Below are 19,525 nucleotides of genomic sequence, written 5' to 3'. Positions count from 1 at the left end.
TTGGTGATTTGGGTCCGAACAGGTGGCTGGCTGCATACGTTTTGCTCACCCTGGCAAGCCTTGCTGGTGTTGTTGTCGTTGGACATTTCTTCCATAGTCTTTTTATATAATTGTGAAGACGTAATTATGGAGGGAAGAGCAGGCTCAATCTCTTGAAGGAGATTATCGTCACAATATATATATATATATATATATATATATATATATATATATATATATATATTATTAAATATGACCGAAAAAGTAAGATTAATAATTCTAAGACGAATTTTCTCAATCTTTCGTACATTTCTTTTCACTGTTGGAGGTAATTCAAAAATCAATTCTCCAAAATTCATTTTTATTTCTAGTCTGACACGACACGAGCGCGTTTCGTAAAACTTATTACATTTTCAAAGACTTTAGTTTACAAATACACAACTGAATAGAACTTACGCATCTCCGATTTTGTTTATATCTACATTTGAGTGAGGTGGATGGGGTGAGGTGGCATTAATAGGGTATTAATTTCATCAACACAAGACAGAACACGAAACAATGGGTATTGAAATGGAAGTGATTGTAGAAAGCCTATTGGTCCATATTTCTTGATGCTTCTATATTGGAGCGGAGTCTTGAGGTGGGTAGAATATAGTTGTGCATTAATTGGCTGTTGATTGCTGGTGTTGACTTCTTAATGTGTAGTGCCTCGCAAACGTCAAGCCGCCTGCTATCGCTGTATCTATCGATGATTTCTGTGTTGTTTACTAGGATTTCTCTGGCGATGGTTTGGTTTACTCGAAATTAAGTGGATTAAGGCGTCTTGTACATACCAGTTGCGTTGCTCCTGGGAGTATGGGTTCGAGTCACTTCTGGGGTGTGAGTTTTCAGTTGCATATTGTCCTGGGGACCATTCAGGCTTGTTCGCATTTGTGTTCCTCACGTGTGCCCCAAAGAATGAGGTGATTTGGTAAAATGCTATGCCCAAGATTACTATCCGAGTGCCGGCGGTGGGGTGGTTCAAATAGCTTCGGCTATCACCTCATTTTGTCCGGTCGTGATGGTCAAGTGGATTAAGGAGTCTTGTACATACCAGTTGCGTTGCTCTTGGGAGTATGGGTTCGAGTCACTTCTGGGGTGTGAGTTTTCAGTTGCATATTGTCCTGGGGACCATTCAGGCTTGTTCGCATTTGTGTTCCTCACGTGTGCCCCAAAGAATGAGGTGATTTGGTAAAATGCTATGCCCAAGATTACTATCCGAGTGCCGGCGGTGGGGTGGTTCAAATAGCTTCGGCTATCACCTCATTTTGTCCGGTCGTGATGGTCAAGTGGATTAAGGCGTCTTGTACATACCAGTTGCGTTGCTCCTGGGAGTATGGGTTCGAGTCACTTCTGGGGTGTGAGTTTTCAGTTGCATATTGTCCTGGGGACCATTCAGGCTTGTTCGCATTTGTGTTCCTCACGTGTGCCCCAAAGAATGAGGTGATTTGGTAAAATGCTATGCCCAAGATTACTATCCGAGTGCCGGCGGTGGGGTGGTTCAAATAGCTTCGGCTATCACCTCATTTTGTCCGGTCGTGATGGTCAAGTGGATTAAGGCGTCTTGTACATACCAGTTGCGTTGCTCCTGGGAGTATGGGTTCGAGTCACTTCTGGGGTGTGAGTTTTCAGTTGCATATTGTCCTGGGGACCATTCAGGCTTGTTCGCATATATATATATATATATATATATATATATATATATATATATATATATATATATGTATATATTATTAAATATGACCGAAAAAGTAAGATTAATAATTCTAACACGAATTTTCTCAATCTTTCGTACATTACGCTTCACTGTTGGAGGTAAATAAAAAATCACTTCTCCAAAATTCATTTTTATTTCTAGTCTGACGCGACACGGGCGCGTTTCGTAAAACTTATTACATTTTCAAAGACTTCACAAATACACAACTGATTAGAACTTGCGTTTCCCTGATTTTATATCTACATTTGAGTGAGGTGGGAAGGGTGATGTGGCATTACATTTGAGTGAGGTGGGAAGGGTGATGTGGCATTAACACAAGACAGAACACTAGGGGATATTAATAGGGTATTAAAAGTATCAACACAAGACAGAACAGAAACAATGGGTATTGAATAGAAGTGTTTGTAGAAAGCCTATTGGTCCATATTTCTTGATGCTTCTATATTGGAGCGGAGTCTTGAGGTGGGTAGAATATAGTTGTGCAATAATTGGCTGTTGATTGCTGGTGTTGACTTCTTGATGTGTAGTGCCTCGCAAACGTCAAGCCGCCTGCTATCGCTGTATCTATCGATGATTTCTGTGTTGTTTACTAGGATTTCTCTGGCGATGGTTTGGTTATGGGAAGAGATTATATATTCCTTAATGGAGCCCTGTTGTTTATGCATCGTTAGACGCCTAGAAAGAGATGTTGTTGTCTTGCCTATATACTGGGTTTTTTGGAGCTTACAGTCCCCAAGTGGGCATTTGAAGGCATAGACGACGTTAGTCTCTTTTAAAGCGTTCTGTTTTGTGTCTGGAGAGTTTCTCATGAGTAGGCTGGCCGTTTTTCTGGTTTTATAGTAAATCGTCAGTTGTATCCTCTGATTTTTGTCTGTAGGGATAACATTTCTATTAACAACATTTTATTGTTGTTAATAGAAATTTAATAGATGTATTTAATATACGAAAGTACTTAAGGAAATTCCTGTTTCATTTTCCTCCGTGGTCTGACATTGTCACATTCTTAATCACGTGTTTATTTTCGTGATATACACACATATATATATATATATATATATATATATATATATATATATATATATATATATATATATATATACCTAAATATGTAAACAGGCTCATAAGAGAGCAAATCAGTAGTCAATTTCTGACCAGCAACTCGCCCAAAATATTACCACTTTTTGACCATAAAAAAAAATAAAAAATCATGACAATTGGCAGTATTTTTCAACTAGGTGAATGCGCAGATACGTTTTGGTTATCGACATTCTGAAACTGAACCTCATCCAAAATTTCAGGTAATAGTTACCATACAAAAAAATGATTTACAATGACTCTGAGTACAGAATTACAGTCCTGCTGCGTGTTCCAGCATTGAACATATAATATTTAATATTTTATATAAAATAGTAATATATAATCAGCCTATTGCCCATAAATTATGCTGAAGGTATTGAGGACGTTGGTGGTGATTGTGAAACCCTCTCATTGGTTTATTTGAATTGCTAATTCATTTGAATGGCTGATTCGAATTTCGGAAGTCTTTGATTGGTCGAATTCAATTTCCCTCTTGACGGAATCGAAGGACTTTTTTTTTATCTGTTGTCTGTTTCCTATTTTATCTTGAACATGAAGCTTTTTCCTGTTGAAGCTGGGAGGCATTTAAGTTCCCTGATAGTTTATAAAATGTCTACATGTTATTCATATATCACTAATCTTATATATCGTCATATACTGGTGACAATTTATTTTTTAAGGCAAAAATCCGTTTCAAGAATTGATGAAATCGTCTATCGAAATCCTTTACCATAAAAGCACAGCGGGTATGCATTAGGAAAAAAAGAATTGGAACAGGAAAATTCTTGGAGTGAATGTAATATTTAACATTCGTTTGTGGCACAGATTATTTCAATATTCAACTATATGAAAAAATTAATCATATTATTATTAGTAATGTTAGTTTTTAGAATTTATGATTTGATGTTATTTTGATATAAATTCTGGAACTTGATTTCCATATTTTTACTATAAGGGAGCGTTTATCTGTCTAAAATTGAAGGCCAGAGGTTTAAGGCTAGCCTCACCAAACTTTGCAGGGAAACACATTTCCTCTCTCCCCTTACATACGTTCTACCATCTTCAAGAGAGTGACAGAACTACCAGTTTAACCCTGACCAGTCAAAGCCGACCAGAAAGAATGCAGGGCAAGATTACAGTCACTTTAACTGAGTAATAATACTTTACCACTCTACATCATACATAAAATATTATCCTCTGTCGATATTATTCACTTCCCCTCTGACTCTGAAGATGCTGGAGAGTGTTTCAGTGAAGTACACCCTTTAGCAACACCGGTATATCTTTTGGTAGCAGTTGTATCTGTAGATATAAATAATTTAATATAACCGGGAACGTCAGATCAATGATTTTACAGTATTATGTATAGTGCTCCCGGTCATCATAAGACTTGAAGAAACTGTGCAAGACTTATAGCCCAGGCGACGCCTTCACTTCGTCCTCTCATTCTATCTCCATCTTTCTCTTCACCTCTCCTCTCTTTCCCTCCTCTCCCGTCTCACTCCTCTCCTGCCTCTACCCCTACACCCTCTCTCTACCTCTCCTAGCCTCTCTCTTCCTCCCCATCCCTCTCCCTAACATCCCCAGTATCTCTCCCTCTCCCTGCCTCTAACATAAAATTTAATATTACGAAAAGCTGGAAACCTTTAACAAAATATCCGGAAAACAAATAAACGATTTCAAACAATGAAAATTGCGGGAGGTGACGGAGGTCACTATGCGAGCCGGTATTCTTCTAATGGTGTCATAGGGGCCGACCCCAACTGGCCTATAACATTCCCGTACCAACCATGTGCAATATTGCTAAGTTGAGTGAGGACTAGCCATAAGCGTCTGACCTTAAACACAGACGGGCACAGACATTATTTAATCTAAAGTAATTAATACAAATACGGTAGTTAGGAGTAACTACCTTTCTTAGAAAAAGGAATAATCAGAAACTGCAGTTGTTGGGGCTGTTGTGGGGCTGGCCGTTGTTCCCCCGTTGAGGGCAACCCCTTCGAGGTCCCCCTCAACGGGGCAACAGGTCGCCCTCAACGGGGCAACAGGCCGCCCTCAACGGGGCAACAGGTCGCCACCATCTGCCCACGTAAACGGAGCCTTGCTGACAACATGGCATAACAATCCGTCATATTGTACTTTATTCAATAATACTTCGTCACTTGAATACATATGTTGATGAGTGCGTGTGGCTGGACTGGTACCCAAGTGGATGTACTGGATAAGTACATATCCTCATACCCTTGTCCATATATCCCAGTTCCTTGTCCTCATATCCCAGCTCCTTGTCCTCATATCCCAGATTCTTGTCCTCATATCCCAGATACTTATCCTTATATCCCACCTCCTTGTACTCTTATCCCAGCTCCTTGTCCACATATCCCAACTCCTTGTCTTCATATCCCAGCTCCTTGTCCTCATGTCCCAGCTCCTTGTCCTCATATCCCAGCTCCTTGTTCTCATATCCCAGCCCTTTTGCCCTCTTATCACAGCCCCTTGTCCACATATCCCATATCATTGTCCTCGTATCCCAACTCTTTTGTCAACATATCCCAGCTCTTTGTCCTCATATCCCAGCTCCTTGTCTTCATATCCCAGCTCCTTGTCCTTATATCCCAACTCCTTGTCCTCATATCCCAGCTCCTTGTCCTCATGTCCTAGCTCCTTATCCTCATATCCCAGCTCCTTGCCCTCATATCACAGCTCCAATTGTCCTCATATCATAGCTCCTCGTCCTCATATCCCAGCTCCTTGTTTTCATATCCCAGCTCCTCGTCCTCATATCCCAGCTCCTCGTCCTCATATCCCAGCTCCTTGTTCTCATATCCCACCTTTGTCCCCTTATCCTTCCAAAAGGAATATAGTGAAAATGGCTTAGCACTTTCTGTTATAAGTGCCTTACCTAGCATCGATGCCAAACTAATCCATATATTTACATATATTGAATTCTAAAAAAAAAAATGAATCCAGTCGTATATTTCGCCATGGCGCATCGCTGTCTTGCGCTAAGACTTGAATTATATAATTGTAGAATTCCTTTTTTTTTTTTTGGCTTTGTTAAAAGTTTTTTCTGAAATTTTTCCACTGATAATGATACTGCGACACGTGTGATGTAACGCTATAATGCTTCTCACGGCATTAGTCTTTTATTTTAATGTTCTCGAAATGCATATTTATCGTGAAATGCAAAAATAATTAAGTCTTTTTCTCTTATACAAATCGCAAACTGTTTCGTGATTTCGTGTATTGTAATGCCTTGCAAGGTGTCAGGTTGATAAGTCACGCCTTGCAAGGTGTCAAGTTGATATGTCACGCCTTGCAAGGTGTTAGGTTGATATGTCACGCCTTGCAAGGTGACAGGTTGATATGTCACGCCTTGCAAGGTGTCAAGTTGATATGTCACGCCTTGCAAGGTGCCAGGTTGATATGTCACGCCTTGCAAGGTGTCAAGTTGATATGTCACGCCTTGCAAGGTGTCAGGCTGATATGTCACGCCTTGCAAGGTGTCAAGTTGATATGTCACGCCTTGCAAGGTGTCAAGTTGATATGTCACGCCTTGCAAGGTGTCAAGTTGATATGTCACGCCTTGCAAGGTGCCAGGTTGATATGTCACGCCTTGCAAGGTGCCAGGTTGATATGTCACACTGCACCTGCATTGTTGCCACGCCCACGTGAGGCACGGGCAGTGTTGCCAGCTCCATCTAGCTGCTTGTTCTAGCAGACGTGTCGTGCTAAATAAGTTAGATTAGAATTTGCTTGGCTAGATTTTGGTAAATTTTGCTTAGATTTTTAGAGCCAAATTTGATTTTGAAAAGGATAGGTTAGATTCGTTATGTTTGTCTACAGCGCCTGATATACAGAGGAAAATGAAGATTTACGTCTTGCCTGCATTATAATATTTTAGATGCTATATTACATAAGAAAATTTTCATATGTAGTTTGCGTGTAAGTTATCAGAATACAACAAAATGGTTTTGTATCCTTTATGTAATTTTTGTTGGTCAGCTTCTTGGTATGATTGTCAAATTCCTTCGTTAAATTAAGGATTTATTTACTGACACGCATTATCACTTTGCATAATTTACTTAAATTGTTCAAACCCAATACAAACAAAAAAATAATTGGTTACATTAGTATTTATTCTTGTTTCTGTAACCTTAAGAGTCCGTCAGTATGTTCATAAATGTTATTTATTATCAAATATTTATTTTTGTCTCAATTCTGTAAAGGACAAACTAAAAATTGTAGGATTATAAAAAAAATGAAATCTGTGGAAGACTTTTGGCCCATGTGATGCAGCTCATATTTATACACAACAAAACACAATAATGATATATTTCTGAGATAATCTTTAGAGCAGGTCTTTAGAGCAGGGTGGCTCGTAGCCTGGTGGATAGCGCGCAGGACTCGTGATTCTGTGGCGCGGGTTCGATTCCCGCACGAGGCAGAAACAAATGGGCAAAGTTTCTTTCACCCTGAATGCCCCTGTTACCTAGCAGTAAATAGGTACCTGGGTGTTAGTCGGCTGTCACGGGCTGCTTCCTGGGGGTGGAGGCCTGGTCGAGGACCGGGCCGCGGGGACACTAAAAAGCCCCGAAATCATCTCAAGATAACCTCAAGAAGAGGACGGGGAGGGACCCAGCGCCCCGGGCGTACCTCTACACGCACGCCTTCACCTGTGAACCCACGATGTGCTAAAGATTATACAGCCTGGTGTCCGTCTGGGGCCACGGCTCGGGGCTGCCAGACTCCTGGTGGATCCTAGCGGATTCCAGGTTGAATTATCTTTAGCATATCGTGGTTCACGGGTAAAAGACGCGGGCCTGGGGTTACCCAGGACGCTAGTTCGATCACCATCCTGCTTCAGAGCAAATTTTTATATCCTCCCCCCCCCCCCAACACCCACTGAAGTATGTGGAAATGTATAGCCACTAAGTAAAATGGAAGAACAAATTACTTATATATCGTGGTTATATGGTATGACATTATTCATCCAGCTGTTCTCTTACAAATTACGTCTGAATTTGGATGTATGGCCGAAAATAGACGTAATTTGAAAATGAAATATAATTCAAAATATTGTTTTTTCCAAAGCAGCAAGTTAAGGGTCCTCTGGTAGCTTAGGAGGGCAGGAAGTTCTCCTAAGGTTTCAAAACGTTATGAAAACCGTTAATTGAAAGTTTCCTCTTCTAACCTAACCGAGTAAGCCGGAGGACTCAAAACAAAAAATGTGACAGTACGTCACTTTCGTGAGCCGATTTCATTTCAAATTACGTCCATTTTTGGCCATGGCGCGCATACGAGAGAAAAGTGACACTGTTTTAAACAGGACGGGTTGATTCATCACATGTTAATTTCTTTGTGACTACATTTATAATTAGCAGTCCCCATGGCTCATATATATATATATATATATATAATATATATATATATATATATATATATATATATATATATATATATATATATATATATATATATATATATATATATATTATATTAGTATATTTTGGTAGCAGTCTTTCCTGTAGACATATATTATTAAATATGACCGAAAAAGTAAGATTAATAATTCTAACACTAATTTTCTCAATCTTTTGTACATTTCTTTTCACTGTTGGAGGTAATTCAAAAATCAATTCTCCAAAATTCATTTCTATTTCTAGTCTGACGCGACACTTGAGCGCGTTTCGTAAAACTTATTACATTTTCAAAGACTTTAGTTAACATATACACAACGGAATAGAACTTACTGAATAGAATAGAACATCTCCGATTTTGTTTATATCTACATTTGAGTGAGGTGGATGGGGTGAGGTGGTATTTAATAAGGTATTAATTTCATCAACACAAGCCAGAACATGAAACAATGGGTATTGAATAGAAGTGATTGTAGAAAGCCTATTGGTCCATATTTCTTGATGCTTCTATATTGGAGCGGAGTCTTGAGGTGGGTAGAATATAGTTGTGCATTAATTGGCTGTTGATTGCTGGTGTTGACTTCTTGATGTGTAATGCCTCGCAAACGTCAAGCCGCCTGCTATCGCTGTATCTATCGATGATTTCTGTGTTGTTTACTAGGATTTCTCTGGCGATGGTTTGGTTGTGGGAAGAGATTATATGTTCCTTAATGGAGCCCTGTTGCTTATGCATCGTTAAACGCCTAGAAAGAGATGTTGTTGTCTTGCCTATATACTGGGTTTTTTGGAGCTTACAGTCCCCAAGAGGGCATTTGAAGGCATAGACGACGTTGGTCTCTTTTAAAGCGTTCTGTTTTGTGTCTGCAGAGTTTCTCATGAGTAGGCTAGCCTACTCATGAGAAACTCTCCATGAGTAGGCTACTCATGAGTAGGCCAGCCTACTCATGAGAAACTCTCCAGACACAAAACAGAACGCTTTAAAAGAGACTAACGTCGTCTATGCCTTCAAATGCCCTCTTGGGGACTGTAAGCTCCAAAAAACCCAGTATATAGGCAAGACAACAACATCTCTTTCTAGGCGTTTAACGATGCATAAGCAACAGGGCTCCATTAAGGAACATATAATCTCTTCCCACAACCAAACCATCGCCAGAGAAATCCTAGTAAACAACACAGAAATCATCGATAGATACAGCGATAGCAGGCGGCTTGACGTTTCCGAGGCATTACACATCAAGAAGTCAACACCAGCAATCAACAGCCAATTAATGCACAACTATATTCTACCCACCTCAAGGCTCCGCTCCAATATAGAAGCATCAAGAAATATGGACCAATAGGCTTTCTACAATCACTTCTATTCAATACCCATTGTTTCATGTTCTGGCTTGTGTTGCTGAAATTAATACCTTATTAAATACCACCTCACCCCATCCACCTCACTCAAATGTAGATATAAACAAAATCGGAGATGTTCTATTCTATTCAGTAAGTTCTATTCAGTTGTGTATATGTTAACTAAAGTCTTTGAAAATGTAATAAGTTTTACGAAACGCGCTCAAGTGTCGCGTCAGACTAGAAATAAAAATGAATTTTGGAGAATTGATTTTTGAATTACCTCCAACAGTGAAAAGAAATGTACGAAAGATTGAGAAAATTCGTGTTAGAATTATTAATCTTACTTTTTCGGTCATATTTAATAATATATATATATATTATATATATATATATATATATATATATATATATATATATATATATATATATATATATATATATATATATATATCTATATAATATCTAAACAATGCCATAAATAATCAGGAGATTGTTTACCGGATCTATTATAAACTGTTCCACAAATCAACAATTATATTTCCAAACCAGTATTTACCCAGGACTTACCGAATGTTTAGTTATCAAATTTGTATAAAATATTTCATGTTCTATTTTGTGTTAATATATTTACTACCATATTAATGGCAGTAAATCCCTGAAAAAAAAAGTTAGAGTAATGCGGAGGATTCGAACTCTCTACCTGGGTACTCCCAAGCCTATAAGTTATTCAACCTGGGATTCCACTGAGTGAATGGGTGGGTGGTGGTGTTTTATATGTCAAAGCTTGACCTGCTCCAGTATGGGCCTCCAGATAACCTTTGTAGTTATCATTGATATTTTCGTTGGTGTGATTTTCTTGTGTGTAAAATATCCTCTTGGTTACGCTTCTTTTTCACTTCAGTCATATTACCATAACTCTTAACTTTCTTGTAAATGTAAAGTTCCAAGAAAGTGAAGAGTTTCTGGTGTATAACAAATTTGGGGAGGTCATGATTAGTAAGAATTTAAAGCCAAAAAATTATTGCATGGAAGGTGGATTGTTCTTGGAATGTGACGTTAATCTGGTGGACGACAAATAGCTTTATAGTGTAGACTCAAAAATTATAACATATTTAAAACAATTCATAACAAAACCTAGGAACATCGTATACTTTAAAGATTGAATAGATCGAATAACAATGACTCCAAATGGATAACCAAGTTAATACAGAACTTTATAGGTATAAAGGAAGCTTTGTTAAAAGATATTTAGAGTGATGAAGACAACACTAGATCAACAGTTTGTCAAACTACTTTGGAATACTAGAAAAAAAAGGAAAACGGAAACTATTAAGTACGCACAGCAAGGCGGGGCCTATAGTTATCCTATAGGACTTTGTTATATACCAACCTATCGTCTATAGGCTGCTGTAGAGGATAGCAACCTATCGTCCATGCAACATACTATACTTTTGTTTTCAGTTATATCAAACAAAGATTAGGAGAAAAGATCGAGACAGATCAGATTACTGTTAATGACAAGGAAACGACTAGTAAGACTAGAGAGTCTAGTTTAACTAGACTCGTAAAACTAGAGACTAGTTTAGTCTCTGTAAATACTAAAGAAGTACTTAAGAGAAGCGGCAGCTTAGTTTACCAGGGAGGAAGATTTTAAACGAACCGGAAGCGAAAAGTTAGACAAATGCAGACTCATTCATCAATTTATGAGAACTAAACGACTCACCAGAAGATGAGGAGACGACGACGACGACGTTTCGGTCCCTCCAGGACCATTATCACAATCGACTTGATAATGGTCCTTAACGGACCGAAACGTCGTCGTCTCTTCATCTTCTGATGTGTGGTTTAGTTCTCATATCTTCAAGCCACGTGAATCATCGTCTTCCTTCTTCAATTCTTATGTTACTTGCTTTCTTGGGTTGATTAGATTGGACAGACGTGAACAAGGTAGATGTTATCATAGCCGTACGTTATCATAACTTTCCACTGATAACCAAGAGCTTCTTAGCCTATTCCACAAAAATCAGTCGACTTACTTCTTGACGAAGTAAGTCGACTGGTTGACACCCCCAAAAAAGTGAAGGTAAAACAATCCTGAGGAGAATTGAGTCCTGGACCTGTTTTTTCCCACCATGGCTTTCCCAGACGACACTAATGAGGCTCCAAATTTTATGGTAATCAGTTAAGAGTTTTGGAGGTGTGTTGGAGGCAAGGGTTTGGAGCTGTCGATAAATGTGTTTTCAAAGCTTAGTTCACTGTTCCTTCTCTCTTTCTTCTCTCTCTCTCTCTCTCTACCACTCCCATCTCTCCCTTCTCTCATATTTCTCCATCTCTTGCTATATATCTTCATTTTGGATTGTTCCGCGTCCTTCACTCATTCCTATTTGTTCCTCTACCCCCCTTCCCCCTTCACTCACGTCCCCCTTCCCCCCCCCCTCCTCCCACCAGGTCAGGGCGCCGATACTCACTTTTCGGTAATTAATGGAGATGATGAGGTCATTAATTCTGCGGTTATTGATGTGGGAAATTGGTTAATTATAGCGAGTAGTGTTATTTATGGACGAGAGGTGCACGATGTTGTGTTGCTTGGATGATGTTATGTTACTTGGACGATGTTATGTTGCTTGGACGATGTTTTGTTGCTTGGACGATGTTGTGTTACTTGGATGATGTTTTGTTACTTGGACGATGTTATGTTCCCTGGACGATGTTATGTTACTTGGATGATGTTGTGTTGCTTGGACGATGTTTTGTTGCTTGGACGATGTTGTGTTACTTGGACGATGTTGTGTTGCTTGGACGATGTTTTGTTCCCTGGACGATGTTATGTTACTTGGACGATGTTGTGTTGCTTGGACGATGTTTTGTTGCTTGGACGATGTTGTGTTACTTGGACGATGTTGTGTTGCTTGGACGATGTTGTGTTCCCTGGACGATGTTGTGTTACTTGGACGATGTTTTGTTGCTTGGACGATGTTGTGTTGCTTGGACGATGTTGTGTTCCCTGGACGATGTTGTGTTACTTGGACGATGTTTTGTTGCTTGGACGATGTTTTGTTGCTTGGACGATGTTATGTTACTTGGACGATGTTGTGTTACTTGGACGATGTTATGTTACTTGGACGATGTTATGTTACTTGGACGATGTTGTGTTGCTTGGACGATGTTTTGTTGCTTGGACGATGTTGTGTTACTTGGACGATGTTGTGTTGCTTGGACGATGTTGTGTTGCTTGGACGATGTTATGTTACTTGGACGATGTTATGTTACTTGGACGATGTTATGTTACTTGGACGATGTTATGTTACTTGGACGATGTTATGTTACTTGGACGATGTTGTGTTGCTTGGACGATGTTGTGTTACTTGGACGATGTTGTGTTGCTTGGACGATGTTATGTTACTTGGACGATGTTGTGTTGCTTGGACGATGTTATGTTACTTGGACGATGTTGTGTTGCTTGGACGATGTTTTGTTGCTTGGACGATGTTGTGTTGCTTGGACGATAGGTCTCTAGCGCCACAGCTCAGGGTCTCTGGCTCCACAGCTCAGGGTCTCTGGCGCCACAGCTCAGGGTCTCTGGCGCCACAGCTCAGGGTCTCTAGCGCCACAGCTCAGGGTCTCTAGCGCCACAGCTCAGGGTCTCTGGCGCCACAGCTCAGGGTCTCTGGCGCCACAGCTCAGGGTCTCTAGCGCCACAGCTCAGGGTCTCTAGCGCCACAGCTCAGGGTCTCTGGCGCCACAGCTCAGGGTCTCTGACGCCACAGCTCAGGGTCTCTGGCGCCACAGCTCAGGGTCTCTGGCGCCACAGCTCAGGGTCTCTGGCGCCACAGCTCAGGGTCTCTAGCGCCACAGCTCAGGGTCTCTGGCGCCACAGCTCAGGGTCTCTGGCGCCACAGCTCAGGGTCTCTGGCTCCACAGCTCAGGGTCTCTGGCGCCACAGCTCAGGGTCTCTGGCTCCACAGCTCAGGGTCTCTGGCTCCACAGCTCAGGGTCTCTGGCTCCACAGCTCAGGGTCTCTGGCGCCACAGCTCAGGGTCTCTGGCGCCACAGCTCAGGGTCTCTGGCTCCACAGCTCAGGGTCTCTGGCGCCACAGCTCAGGGTCTCTGGCGCCACAGCTCAGGGTCTCTGGCGCCACAGCTCAGGGTCTCTGGCTCCACAGCTCAGGGTCTCTGGCTCCACAGCTCAGGGTCTCTGGCTCCACAGCTCAGGGTCTCTGGCTCCACAGCTCAGGGTCTCTGGCTCCACAGCTCAGGGTCTCTGGCTCCACAGCTCAGGGTCTCTGGCTCCACAGCTCAGGGTCTCTGGCTCCACAGCTCAGGGTCTCTGGCTCCACAGCTCAGGGTCTCTGGCTCCACAGCTCAGGGTCTCTGGCTCCACAGCTCAGGGTCTCTGGCTCCACAGCTCAGGGTCTCTGGCTCCACAGCTCAGGGTCTCTGGCTCCACAGCTCAGGGTCTCTGGCTCCACAGCTCAGGGTCTCTGGCTCCACAGCTCAGGGTCTCTGGCTCCACAGCTCAGGGTCTCTGGCGCCACAGCTCAGGGTCTCTGGCGCCACAGCTCAGGGTCTCTGGCGCCACAGCTCAGGGTCTCTGGCGCCACAGCTCAGGGTCTCTGACGCCACAGCTCTGGGTCTCTAGCGCCACAGCTCAGGGTCTCTGACGCCACAGCTCAGGGTCTCTGGCTCCACAGCACAGGGTCTCTGGCGCCACAGCTCAGGGTCTCTGGCGCCACAGCTCAGGGTCTCTGGCGCCACAGCTCAGGGTCTCTGGCGCCACAGCTCAGGGTCTCTGGCGCCACAGCTCAGGGTCTCTGGCTCCACAGCTCAGGGTCTCTGGCTCCACAGCTCAGGGTCTCTGGCTCCACAGCTCAGGGTCTCTGGCGCCACAGCTCAGGGTCTCTGGCGCCACAGCTCAGGGTCTCTGGCTCCACAGCTCAGGGTCTCTGGCGCCACAGCTCAGGGTCTCTGGCGCCACAGCTCAGGGTCTCTGGCGCCACAGCTCAGGGTCTCTGGCTCCACAGCTCAGGGTCTCTGGCTCCACAGCTCAGGGTCTCTGGCTCCACAGCTCAGGGTCTCTGGCTCCACAGCTCAGGGTCTCTGGCTCCACAGCTCAGGGTCTCTGGCTCCACAGCTCAGGGTCTCTGGCTCCACAGCTCAGGGTCTCTGGCTCCACAGCTCAGGGTCTCTGGCTCCACAGCTCAGGGTCTCTGGCTCCACAGCTCAGGGTCTCTGGCTCCACAGCTCAGGGTCTCTGGCTCCACAGCTCAGGGTCTCTGGCTCCACAGCTCAGGGTCTCTGGCTCCACAGCTCAGGGTCTCTGGCTCCACAGCTCAGGGTCTCTGGCTCCACAGCTCAGGGTCTCTGGCTCCACAGCTCAGGGTCTCTGGCGCCACAGCTCAGGGTCTCTGGCGCCACAGCTCAGGGTCTCTGGCGCCACAGCTCAGGGTCTCTGGCGCCACAGCTCAGGGTCTCTGACGCCACAGCTCTGGGTCTCTAGCGCCACAGCTCAGGGTCTCTGACGCCACAGCTCAGGGTCTCTGGCTCCACAGCACAGGGTCTCTGGCGCCACAGCTCAGGGTCTCTGGCGCCACAGCTCAGGGTCTCTGGCGCCACAGCTCAGGGTCTCTGGCGCCACAGCTCAGGGTCTCTGGCGCCACAGCTCAGGGTCTCTGGCGCCACAGCTCAGGGTCTCTGACGCCACAGCTCAGGGTCTCTGGCGCCACAGCTCAGGGTCTCTGGCGCCACAGCTCAGGGTCTCTGACGCCACAGCTCAGGGTCTCTAGCGCCACAGCTCAGGGTCTCTGACGCCACAGCTCAGGGTCTCTGGCTCCACAGCACAGGGTCTCTGGCGCCACAGCTCAGGGTCTCTGGCTCCATAGCTCAGGGTCTCTGGCGCCACAGCTCAGGGTCTCTGGCGCCACAGCTCAGGGTCTCTAGCGCCACAGCTCAGGGTCTCTGGCGCCACAGCTCAGGGTCTCTGACGCCACAGCTCAGGGTCTCTAGCGCCACAGCTCAGGGTCTCTGACGCCACAGCTCAGGGTCTCTGGCGCCACAGCTCAGGGTCTTTGGCGCCACAGCTCAGGGTCTCTGGCGCCACAGCTCAGGGTCTCTAGCGCCACAGCTCAGGGTCTCTGACGCCACAGCTCAGGGTCTCTGGCGCCACAGCTTTGAGTCTCTGGCGCCTCAGCTCAGGGTCTCTGGCGCCACAGCTCAGGGTCTCTGACGCCACAGCTCAGGGTCTCTGGCGCCACAGCTCAGGGTCTCTGACGCCACAGCTCAGGGTCTCTAGCGCCACAGATCAGGGTCTCTGGCGCCACAGCTCAGGGTCTCTGGCGCCACAGCTCAGGGTCTTTGGCGCCACAGCTCAGGGTCTCTGGCGCCACAGCTCAGGGTCTCTGGCGCCACAGCTCAGGGTCTCTGACGCCACAGCTCTATCACTGAAAATGTTCTCTCTGAAGTCTCAATGACTCACTTGCGTCTCCAGGTTCCATCTATGACCCCTCGTGCTACTGTTCCTAGCCTTGAGCAACGCTGCTTGGTCTACCTTGTCAATTCCTCTTAAAAATCTTATTGCTATCATGTCCTCTTATCTCTCCTTTCCTCCAGTGTTGTAAGATCCAGTTCTCTCAATCATTCATCATAGCTAAATCCTCTCAGCTCCGGAGCAATTCCAGTTGCATATCTACAGACCTTTTCTTGTTTCTCCCCCTCCTTTTTCAGGCTAGGGCGCCATGCTAGGGCTGCATATTTAGGAGTACGTCTCACGTTGCTTTATTTATTTATATATACTAGAGTTCTTCAATTCCTGTACAGCCACCAGCACACACAGCGTTGCGGGCAGGTTCTTAATCCTAATTTTTCCTCGGAATAAGACCCGCCAAATCGTTTAATAACTAGGTACCCATTCACTGCTGGGTGAAGAGAGGCTACAGTTAAGGATTGGCGCCTAGTCAATCTTCCCCGGCCAGGATACGAACCCAGGCCAAAGCGCTCGCGAAGCGCGGGGCGAGTGCTTTACCACTGCGCCACTTTCGTTGTAAGGCCAGGAAAGATCCTCTGTTCAAGTTTGTGAAGGATACGCTGACGTTGGCCAGTATGTCATATGCTGCTGTTGTTATTCTGGTAATGTGAGCTTCTGCCGTCAGATTTGGGTGTATGTTCACGCACAGGGAGCCGGTCGGCCGAGCGGACAGCACGCTGGAATTGTGATCCTGTGGTCCTGGGTTCGATCCCAGGCGCCGGCGAGAAACAATGGGCAGAGTTTCTTTCACCCTATGCCCCTATTACCTAGCAGTAAAATAGGTACCTGGGTGTTAGTCAGCTGTCATGGGCTGCTTCATGGGGGTGGAGGCCTGGTCGAGGACCGGGCCGCGGGGACACTAAAATGCCCCGAAATCATCTCAAGATAACCTCAAGATAACAGGTCTTTCTCCTTTTCGGCATGAAGAATTTATCTTCCCGTCATCCTGTACTGCTCTTCACACCCTTGTTCCTGTGCTCATAACTTCGTATTTGGCTGAGTTAAATTCTAGCATTCATTTTTCAGACCACTTCTGGAGCGTGTCCAAATCCTCTTGCAATGCATCACAGTCTAACCTGCATACTGTGTGTAAGCGCTCACACGAGTACATACACGTCTATGTGCATCATAACACGTCTATGTTCATCATAGCACGTCTATGTTCATCATAGAACGTATATGTTCATCATAGCACGTCTATGTTCATCATAGCACGTCTATGTTCATCATAGCACGTCTATGTTCATCACAGCACGTATATGTTCACAACACGTCTATGTTCATGACGAGGTGTAGTGTTCCTTACAGCACACCATGGAGGCTCGCTCTGCACACACACACACACACACACACACACACACACACACACACACACACACACACACACACACACACACACACACACACACACAAATTGAACTAGAAAAGGTTCAAAGGTTTGCCACCAGACTAGTACCCGAGCTGAGAGGTATGAGCTACGAGGAGAGACTACGGGAATTAAACCTCACTTCGCTGGAAGACAGAAGAGTTAGGGGGGACATGATCACCACATTCAAGATTCTGAAGGGAATTGATAGGGTAGATAAAGACAGTCTATTTAACACAAGGGGAACACGCACAAGGGGACACAGGTGGAAACTGAGTGCCCAAATGAGCCACAGAGATATTAGAAAGAACTTTTTTAGTGTCAGAGTGGTTGACAAATGGAATGCATTAGGGGGTGATGTGGTGGAGGCTGACTCCATACACAGTTTCAAGTGTAGATATGATAGAGCCCAATAGGTTCAGGAACCTGTACACCAGTTGATTGACGGTTGAGAGGCGGGACCAAAGAGCCAGAGCTCAACCCCCGCAAACACAACTAGGTGAGTACTAGGTGAGTACACACACACACACACACACACACACACACACACACACACAGAAGAGTAAGGGGAGACATGATCACAACCTACAAAATCCTCAGAGGAATCGACCGGGTAAACAAGGATAAACTATTCAACACTAGTGGGACGCGAACAAGGGGACACAGGTGGAAACTGAGTGCCCAAATGAGCCACAGAGATATTAGAAAGAACTTTTTTAGTGTCAGAGTGGTTGACAAATGGAATGCATTAGGCAGTGATGTGGTGGAGGCTGACTCCATACACAGTTTTAAATGTAGATATGATAGAGCCCAGTAGGCTCAGGAATCTGAACACCAGTTGATTGACAGTTGAGAGGCGGGACCAAAGAGCCAAAGCTCAACCCCCGTAAGCACAAATAAATGAGTACAAATAGGTGAGTACACACACACACACACACTGGCTTTTCAATTTAATCGCGTCCTCTATATATATATTTTTTCTCCCAGCAAATGCGCCCATCCATTTTCCATCGGCCTTTGGGTGTGCACGTGGGCTATTGAAGCAGTGCAGGATGTTCCAAATTGCAAATTGATACGCTGGTTGACTAGCATGCTGTCCCAAATGCTCACAATGGCCTCCCTCCAACACTTTTGTCTCTCTCGATTAGATTTCAAGCCTTTTGTTAACAAAAAAAATAAAAAAGAATCCAATCATGGATGTAGTCTTTCATGCAGCTCGTAGAGTGTGGGGTTGTGTGCTGGGCCTTCTCCACCCCTGTGTGTGTGTGTGTGTGTGTGTGTGTGTGTGTGTGTGTGTGTGTGTGTGTGTGTGTGTGTGTATGTGTGTGTGATCTAGTTTTTAAGATATGTATGTATGTATCTCTCTCTCTCTCTCTCTCTCTCTCTCTCTCTCTCTCTCTCTCTCTCTCTCTCTCTCTCTCTCTCTCTCTCTCTCTCTCTCTCTCTCTCTCTCTCTCTCTCTCTCTCGTTGTATGTCTCACATGCTATCTGCCTCCTTTGCTCTTCCTAGATCTCTCTCATCGTCCCTCTCTCCCTCCCTCTCTGTTGAGAGAGAGAGAGCAAGAGAGCTAGAGCTGGCCGGATCATCCAGCCATCCGGCCTCACCCAAGAGAGCCATCCAGCCGGCTGCAGCAGGTCCCAGTAATCCCCCAGTCTCCACAGCCTGTGTTTGAGGCTGTAAACATGCCGGGTATCGACTCCCAGGGTGTTACGGGACACCCAGCCTCCACTCTCTAGTGATTACAGTTTTCATCAGTATTGGTTGCTTCTCTTGCTCATGCATCCTCCAGATTCTCTCATTTCTCTCCTGCGTCTCTTCCTATGACCTCTCCCTTCCTCTTTCTCTCCCTCCCTCTTTCTCTCCCTCCCTCCCTCTTTCTCTCCCTCTCTCCTTTTTGTTAATATACTGCACTGGTTACTTGGTACCACAAACCAGTCACTGGTTACTTGGTACTACACACCAGTCACTGGCTACTTGGTACCACAAACCAGTCACTGGGTAATTGGTACTACACAGCAGTCACTGGCTAATTGGTACTACAAACCAGTCATGGGCTACTTGGTACCAC

At 44.6% G+C, this 19,525-nt stretch overlaps 1 protein-coding gene across 1 annotated transcript in view; it reads left to right on the top strand.

Annotated features, from left to right (window-relative positions):
- The window catches only part of LOC138373663 (streptococcal hemagglutinin-like), a 34,596-nt gene extending 19,529 nt beyond the window's left edge, over window positions 1-15,067 (top strand). The window contains exons 3-5 of the mRNA XM_069340008.1: window positions 11,032-11,102; window positions 13,228-14,157; window positions 14,262-15,067. Of these exons, the coding sequence (XP_069196109.1) occupies window positions 11,032-11,102; window positions 13,228-14,157; window positions 14,262-15,067 (1,807 nt within the window). The remainder of the gene's footprint in view (window positions 1-11,031; window positions 11,103-13,227; window positions 14,158-14,261) is intronic.
- The last annotated feature ends 4,458 nt before the right edge of the window (window positions 15,068-19,525 follow it).

This window comes from Procambarus clarkii, chromosome 43 (genome assembly GCF_040958095.1).
Source record: "Procambarus clarkii isolate CNS0578487 chromosome 43, FALCON_Pclarkii_2.0, whole genome shotgun sequence".
Classification (NCBI taxonomy): Eukaryota; Metazoa; Arthropoda; class Malacostraca; order Decapoda; family Cambaridae; genus Procambarus; species Procambarus clarkii.
This window is presented reverse-complemented; position numbering and strand designations above follow the sequence as displayed.